Source organism: Magallana gigas, chromosome 5 (genome assembly GCF_963853765.1).
Source record: "Magallana gigas chromosome 5, xbMagGiga1.1, whole genome shotgun sequence".
NCBI classification, from domain to species: Eukaryota; Metazoa; Mollusca; class Bivalvia; order Ostreida; family Ostreidae; genus Magallana; species Magallana gigas.
Window position 1 is genome coordinate 33155946 of NC_088857.1, and position 9052 is coordinate 33164997.

At 32.2% G+C, this 9052-nt stretch overlaps 1 protein-coding gene across 1 annotated transcript; it reads right to left on the bottom strand.

Annotated features, from left to right (window-relative positions):
• Nucleotides 1-361: 361 nt before the first annotated feature.
• Nucleotides 362-9050, bottom strand: LOC105342689 (retinol dehydrogenase 7). Its single transcript, XM_066084585.1, has 6 exons — nucleotides 8610-9050; nucleotides 6323-6449; nucleotides 6010-6095; nucleotides 5455-5637; nucleotides 5073-5210; nucleotides 362-3388 (listed from the first exon to the last, which is right to left on the bottom strand). Exons 1-6 carry the CDS (start codon nucleotides 8989-8991, stop codon nucleotides 3048-3050), a joined length of 1257 nt encoding a protein of 418 aa, XP_065940657.1. The 5' UTR covers nucleotides 8992-9050; the 3' UTR covers nucleotides 362-3047.
• Nucleotides 9051-9052: the final 2 nt, after the last annotated feature.

Consider the following 9052-nt stretch of genomic DNA (forward strand, 5'->3'; position numbering starts at 1 on the left):
CACAATCTTCAAATGAAGTAAGAGTAGGATGGGATCAAGGGGAATGAAGATGAATGTCATGAATTTTTCACTATGGTCAAAATTGATGCAAGGCCACTGCACACCCTTTACTCACAGTCAACCTACGATTGGAGTTGCACTGGACTACAAGTGAAATTTAATACATTGAATTCCAAACGATTGACTGGACATTGTATAAATGGACAGACTGATCATTGTGCAGAGCAGGATGCTAGTTAGCTTATTTTAAATGTTTTAAAAGCCTTAAAAAGCAACCCCAAAAAAACAATAGATAAATTCACTACTGAATACCGGTATATGCAAAATTTTAAGTCTTAAAATAATAGATACTGAGTCAGACAAAGATTAATTTTTATTTCATTTTATAGAAAGTTATCAATGATTTTAACAATATATAGCCATATAAAGATGTCAAAGACAATAGCAGGCAAGGGAACTATACACAACATTATGTAAGATACGCAGAAAATAAATAAAACTTGCATTGCAGATGTTCTAAGAAACAATCATTAATAATGTACTACCTATGAGCACTTTTTCATGTTAATTGCACTATTTTTATTCCTTAAAAACTAATGTTTCCGCATTCTAAGCAGAAGTTGCATTGACAATTATATATAAACAAAAAAACAAAAATAACGAAAAAAGTTGTATCGATCATCTCCGTTGGAACATATTTGAGAGATAAAAAATTGTCTGGTGAGAACTAGTCTTAGGCCAGACAGAAAATTATGTACTAGTAGAGATACACTTATGCTCCAATTGCCTAACATAGATTGTTTTGCAATAGGCGACTATATATGTCCATGTACATGCATAAATAAACTGTTCATTATTGTACAAAGTATTTGCATTTCTCTGGTATCTACAAGCCATTTTTATAGTAATGTTGATGTTATTTTTTTTGGCTAGTAATCATCTGGACACTAATTATAGACTAATTAAACTTAAAGCAAGTTTAAAACCCCATTTACATGTTGAATTTTCATTTATGTTATAACTCAAAAATTTACACATGTGTTGATGGGCTACAGTTTCATCCATACAAAAAATGGTTTCTCTTTTACGCACAAAATATTGCACACAATTTGGGACTTTTTAAACAAATTTGAGAATGTATTTAGTAAATATTGTCATACCAATAATATTTCTGAAAAATTTTACTACTGATTCCCCACTTTACTTGCTTCAAATGATTTTCTAAACACCCTAACTGACCTCAGAAAGTGAAGTATTGGTGTGTTTTTAAAATTCACAAAGGGATCAAGAGTCCCCAGTTTTACTAGTAAACGAACAACACAGATTGACTTTACAGGGCTGGTGAGGGTGTTTAAAAAATATTCAGGGGCAAATGACATCTTAAGAAAAATGTTCAAGGAATATTTTGGTAATGAAATTTTCACAGAATATAGCCCTAAATTAGCTTAAAAATATCAAAACCATGCGCAACTTTTTGTGCACAATAAACATACAGTTTTTTGTATGGAAGGAACTGTAGCGCCACGATCCGTCAACCCCAATTTCCCAGGAGCTGCAGTTCTACAGCTCAAAGCATACATGCATGCATATTTCAATAATTTAAAAAAAATTATTTATTGTAATACATATTTCAATAATTGAAAAAAAGCCATTTATTGTAATACTTGTATATATTCCCATCACTTTATTTTTTGATGAATTAAATAACCTATACTCCGTACTATAGCATTGAATGATTTATTTTTGACGTCGTCGTGTCAATAACTGCCGTCAGGTGAGCAGACAAATTGAATAACGCGCGTTAGCGCGTTATGATAATTTGTCTGCTCACCTGACGGCAGTTATTGACACGACGACGTCAAAAATAAATCATTTAATGCTTATTTTTACATTCCCTTACTGAAGAAATCAATTGTTTACTGAAATAAATCGATATAAAGTGAAGACCACGGAGGGAGTAATTTAGTAACAGCAAGAACAGCTGATTTGTAATACCGGTTTAAACTGGTTTTTACAGAGACCGTTGAGATGAGATCGACGAGCATGAAAATATAATCCATGAAAAATAACTATCGAAATGTTGCTTTTAACAATAAAGTCAACTGTTTTGTTGAATAATTATAAAACATGGTGTTTTGACAACATTTATGAAATACATTTTTTAACCGATTACATAGAAATCACTGTTTGAGAACTACTTATGTAAATTACATGTAAATTCATACGCAGTGAATAGGTGTTGCATTTAGAGGCATTTAAACATCACGGAATTTAATGGAAAAACACAGTAGAATGTAAATATAAGAATATATTCTCCCAAAGTGAAGGAATAAAATTTATTTCATTTTAGATTCACAGTGGTATTGAAGTTAACTTTAATATGATGCATGTAAAATATGACTTAATTTACCATTCAATACATTTTTATAGATGGGACTCGCTTTGTTATTTAACTGAGGTAAAAAAAAAAAAAAAGATTATAATCAAAGTACATGTGTTCTCTATATATACTTAAAAAAGATGCAAAACATGAACAATTTTTTTCCATCAAAATACTGGTACTGGTAAATCAACAAATGAATAGACTTGTAAAACATTTGTGAAACAGCCAAAAAGAAATGAACACGTAAACCACTGCAAATGTACATTTCGAAAAGATAATGTACAGTTACACGTACACTGTATAACTTAGCAAGTAAATTCATGTACTAGACAACATTAAAACTGCATGGATAAGGAAAAAAGATATCAGTAACAAATTTCTGTTTGCATGTAACAGGGATATCTACATGTACAAATCATAACTATTGTTTTGTACATCTAATTTTGACAACAAAAAAAAACCCCCAAAAAACACAACAGCCAAACAAAGATGTAATCTTGTTTTAAAATTGCACAAAAGAAAATGACACAAATTTCCCTTTTTTAATAAAAAAGTGAACATTGGCTCCATTCTTGACAGTTGACAATGAAGTTCTAAGCAGAAAAAATAATTTTGGGCATGCACGTGGCAGTGTTGGCTCAGTGAAAGAGACATGCTTTGATCATTACTGTTCCAGAGCTGCTGGGCTAATATTTCTGGGCATAATTCCAAGAGAGGCCGACAAGGAATCCGCCATCCATACAGGTAACAATGGATACAGGGTCAAGAGAAACTCTGCCCCTGTCCCACATGGGTATCTCTGCCTGGGACGTTTTGACAATAGCCCGCTTCTGACCGCTCTTGTCACCGGGGTCAGATCTGAGGGGTAGCGACCAGACCCCTCAATTATGCTGTTGTAAATACCATCAAGGTATCGCCTTCCATAAGTGTTTCTGATCTCTTCACTTTCAATAGAATTCCAAATTTCTTCTTTTCTACGTAGTATGTTGTGTTCTTTCATATTATCTGAAGTAAAAGAAAACATCCCAAGAACATACAAGATATATAGGAGACCTTGTTAACTTGATAAGTTAATAATTAAAATAGCAGGGTTTCTTTATATACAATTGCAATATTACCGAATTGTAAATGTGCAAATTTAAGGACAGACGCAACGTTCCTAAATTTTATATACCGGTAATTTTTTTTGATATATTATTTGTTATCTATTAGCATTTAAACCTGTTTATTTCCAAAAATTCAGGGTACCCTACATTACCAGGCAATTTTTAGAGCTTGAATATTTAGAAAATTTCTTAAAATAGCTTGCAATTGCATTTGAATGCTTAAAGATGATATTATAGTATATACTTTATATCTAAAAAAAAGTATCATATAACATGAAACAAAAGATGTTTGTGAAACACTAATGCCCCCCTCCCTTGGAAACATCCACAAAGAAAAAGAATGAATTCCAAATGCAAATATTTGGAATTTTTTTAAGTCCATGGGGCATAACTCTGTTGGAAATTGCTCTTTCATACCCAAAATCAAACTTGACCTAGACATTAATTAGATAAACCTGTATACCAAATTTCATATCAATATGTGCACCCTCTGCGAAGAAAATGAGCGGAAACTGCAAATAACTGGAATTCTTCTACGTCCAAGAGCCATAACTCTGTTGAAAATTGCTCAATCATACCCAATATCAAACTTGACTTAGATATTATCATGATAAATCTGCATACAAAATTTTATTTCAATCAGTTTATCCTCTGCAAAGAAAATGAACAGAAACTGCAAATAGCTGGAATTTTTCTACATCCAAGGGTCATAACTCTGTCAAAAATTGCTCGATGTACCAAATATCAAACTTTACCTAGATATTATCATGATAAACCTGTATACCAAATTTCATTTCAATATGTTCATCCTCTGCAAAGAAAATGAATGGAAACTGTTGGTGGACCGACCGACAGACAGTAGCAAAGCAGTATGCCCTCCCTTCTTCGAAGGGGGGCATAAATATAATTATGGAATTAGTTATGGAAATCTTCCCATTGTGGAGATCTGATCTTAATTTCCACATTATGGTTCTTTATGATATTATCTTTCATTTATATATACATGCAGCCTCAAAAATCCCAATTCAGATCCATGCAGCAAAATATCACTCAGATATGTTCATTTGCAATTATGGCATAATTTGTCACTCTATACGTATCATCCATACATGTATATAATATGTAAAATAAATATTTTCCTACTCAGAATAGTCTAAAAATGTTTGCATCCTAGAGGTCTTCGATAATCAAGGATTTATCTTTATCCTATGATATGTTTGTTAAAGGAATTAGGAGCCATTCTTTTAGAATTATCAAATACGGTAGGGGTGATCAAATCCAATATAAAAGCCCATAGGGCTTTATGATGGATTTGGTCAAGCTGAACCGTATTAGGTCACGTCATAATATTCAGTTTAAACATATTAATATTCAAAGAATGATTCCCTGTTACTTATATATAATTTTCCCTAATTGTTCATTAAATATTATATAAATATTTTTAATTTGTATAATCATGCAGACCTTGTTTGCAACCCACAATGTATAATCTGTGTCATTGATAAAATGTATTGGACTTTATGTTATAAATTTGATTTGTAGTTTTATCACAGACAAATACTCTTGAAAATGTAGATATTTACCTGTAGAAAACCCTGTTGGTTCAATGACAGAAACTTTCACTCCCCACTTCTTCATTTCCTGCCTAAGTGTATCTGAGAATGCCACCAAAGCATGCTTAGAAATAGCATAGGCTCCATTTCCTTCCATTGTTATTCTGCCTAAATATCAACGACAAAGGCACTACTATATTCATGTAACTATAAGCTATGCCACACAGAAAATATACAAAGTCGTCAATCTTTGTGCAATTCTAAATTTACTCTTGCAAGAGTGCAGATTCTATTATAAAATAAATATGGATTCAAATATATATGATGTTCTTTACTATAATTACATGTGTGTACACCTGAAAAATCACACAGTCAGCAAATAAGAAGGTGTACATTTCCCATCTCAACTCACCTAATAAACTAGATATATTAACTATTCTTCCCTTGGCCTGTCGTATTGGAGGAAGCAGAGCCCGGGTGAGAGAGATGGCTCCCAGAATATTGGTCTCCAGGACTTTCCGGAGCAGGCTGTCCGATGTCATTTCTATCTCTGAGAAATACCACACACCTGCATTGTTGACTAGACCCCAGAGTCCTGTAAAAGAGAGATAACCTGCATTAAATTTCTGGTGTACGTGTTCCAATGAAAACAGCTAAGTGAAAATGCTAAAAGATGGACAATATAATTTCCCTTTTAACATTGGGTAATTAAATCTGTAGATTTATAAAAAGGTAAGTTGCCCTGTATCAATTGAATACTGTAAAGCAACACTACATCTACATGTATGCCATTTCATGACCCTCTATAACCAAGTGTTTATGACTTTTAATAAAAGCAATGGTTTGTTTGGTTGAATAGAAAATTGCATTTCCAAATATTTAACCCATCGCAGATAACAAATTAAAAGATAAACTGTCCCATTGAAGCTACTGAAATCATTCTTAAAGAAACAATTCTAAAGCTTACCTTCTGAACCTACTCTGTTGTTTATAAAACTAACCACATTTTCAATGTCCTTCTTGTTTGTGATATCAAGTTGGAGAATATGTACACTGTTAAAAAAAAGTTACATTTACACAAGTTATACTACTGTAAATAATACATATCAATTTCAGGAGTAAATGACATGATTGGATTTTGCTTTTTTTGCTCATAATTCATCTTGGTGGATTATATTTTACTCATTTTGCCCTTAAGTCACATTGGTATATATGTAAATAATGTGGGTTTTTTTAAAAATATTAATCATAATGGAAACTGAGTTTAATCTTCCTCTTACTTTTCTGAGCAGTTATTGTGGAGTGAGACAGCTCCAGGGCTGTTGGTATCTAAACAGGCAGCATAGACCTTCATACCAAGACTGTCCAACTTCCTCACCACAGCATGACCAATCCCAGAATCACATCCTGTAAATATTATACATATACATTAAAAATTGATTTTATAAAACTGCCACTTTATAATTGTTTAATTAATCTATCAACAGATTACCGTTATATGAACAAAATTTTCTGCAATGAAGCATTCTAACAAATAAATATCATAATGAACAATCAGATGTAGTGGACTTTCTGTTTCATTTATGATAGCCCGTGTTTCGACTGAAAAAAATCTTGTCAAAATTCTTTCTGGTATATAATACCCATCCTTTCTTCAAAGAATTGTACTAGAAAATACCTAAAAGTGCATTTTATGTTTGGGAAAATATAGCAAGTGTCAATTGTGAATGCCAGCCGCTCGCTTGATTTAGTCTTTCGGTCACTTCGCAATGATCAAGAGAAAACTGCAACCACATCAAGGCATGCTGATAAAATAGTGCGAGTGCATTAGAGAAGTATTCTGTAGGAAAAATTGGAAATTATTTTTTATTTATTCTTATATTTGAAATTATTCTTATATTTGGAATGATCTTAGTTAAATATATGAGAGATATGGTTAAACCTTGAACCAAAATACTACAGTGAACTATGTTTAAGCTTTGAAAAGGCTTTAACTCCAATTGTTTAGACTCTATCTCATAGGAGGCAGAAATGTGGCAATCCTTAAAATTTTGTTTGGAATTGCCTCCTGGAGGTTTCTACACTCAGGAGGGAAGAAGGTGGTTGTTTTTTTTATTTTTCAAACTTGAAGTTTCACTAATTAAAAATTGGTAAAAAATCTCCATATAAAAGAAAAATTCTCTATATTTTGCTTCTAACATACTAAAATTTTATCAGTAAGGGGTATTTCAAAGAGGCGGCAGGCAATTCCAAAGGAACAAATTTATTTTGGCCTGAGACATCACCGCCCATGACTTCAATGAGAGAGATGAGAGGCGAGTCTTGGGAGAGAGTTAATGGAATGAAAGTGTACAATTCAAACATAATTATAACGACTGTGTCCTACAGTGTTCAGAAAATCTATAAACAACCTTTTTGATGAATGAAAATTTGTTTTGCTGGCATATATAGGGTGCAGTATATAAGCAAACAGTTAACTACAACATGTTTTTATTTCAACACCGTAGAACATCTCTCAGGAATACATTAATTATTTGATAGACAACTAAACAGTTCTCTTTTAACAGGTTGGAAACAATTCCCTTATAGAGAGAACATCTGGCTAAATTGAGATTATTCCTATTAACACTAATAAAAACATTCTTATTTCCAGTAAATCAGTAAATCACTAAATAGGAGATTTTGACACATTTTTCCTTTAAAATTTTTATCTTGTTTTCTTTCAGCAGAGGAATATCCAGGAGAATATTTTTATATTTTATTATCAATAATAATGGTACACAACATATTTGCTTCAAACTTTATTAGGCTATATACATGCAGCTACATTTTTCAAAATACATTCCAGTAACAAACTAAATCTTTTCAGCAGATTTCTTACATGAGCCTCTATAGGTAATAAACGTTAATCAAATTAATATTTACACATTAAGCCATACATAGAATTATTTGTTCTGCATTACATTGCATTTTTATGTGGATTTTTTAATTTCATTTGGATTTTTAAAAAAATTTTTAAATACATTTTGAAAATCTTGCAAAAATTTACTAGAATTTTTTATTTCATGTACTGTAAACAGAAATAATCTTGCTTAGGCAAGATGTTCTCTCTGTAGTTAGAGGAGAATTGTTCCCAACCTGTTTAAAGTCATATAGAATAATTGAAATATATAACATTAAGCATTTTGTTAGGATAATATTTATTTTTAACATCTTGCATGTTGTCTCTAATTGTTGTGTGCAATAAAAAATTACGGTGACCACTTTTTTTTTTTATGCCTGCAACGATACCCAGTCGTCTATAGCGCAATTGTACTGAGTGGGTGTTTTAGCGACATGCTTTGAATTTAGTGAGCAGTTAAAAAAAAACATGACTGTCACCATGTAAAAAAATTGACAGTGTTTTATTTTTATGACGAGCTCTTAGACTATACAATTTCATGTCATAAAACATATCTGCATGCAAGCAAGAATTGGTTCAATACTGGCGGTATTTGAATTTTCAGTGCATTTAAAAAAGATCACATGAATGATAGTAAAATTTCAATCAATAAATATTATTTGTACCTGTCACCAGAACTGTTTTATTCCCAACAGGTAGATGACTTGCAGGAAGAATTGAATAAATAAACAGACAGCATCCAGCGAAAGTCAACACACCCCCTGGTCCCTTAATTAAGAACTGACAGAGAGGCTCTCCCAAAAATAGCACTAGAAGACTTAAAACTGATCGGAATCCCATTCGTAATTCATTTGTCAGAAACTTTGACAGGACTGCCATCGCAAAAACCACAGTGACAACTGAATACAACACAGAATAAAATATGACGTCATCTTCGTCGAGATTTTCGAAGTGTTCTGATTGATTTTCAAAGGACATGGCAGCTGCTAATAACACCAACATTATCAGGAGATGAGAAATAAGCCGAAAGGTTCCATGCTGCTTCATCCGCTCAAGGCATGATCAAATCTTTCCGCCATCTTTATATACACGCCAACAGGATTTGTTA

Coding starts and splice junctions, on each gene's coding strand:
- LOC105342689 (XM_066084585.1), bottom strand. CDS start 8,991: ATGAAGCAGCATGGAACCTTTCGGCTTATTTCTCATCTCCTGATAATG. Junction 6,096..6,322: donor CACAATAACTGCTCAGAAAA/GTAAGAGGAAGA, acceptor TTTTTTTAACAG/TGTACATATTCTCCAACTTG. Junction 5,638..6,009: donor CAACAGAGTAGGTTCAGAAG/GTAAGCTTTAGA, acceptor TCTCTTTTACAG/GACTCTGGGGTCTAGTCAAC.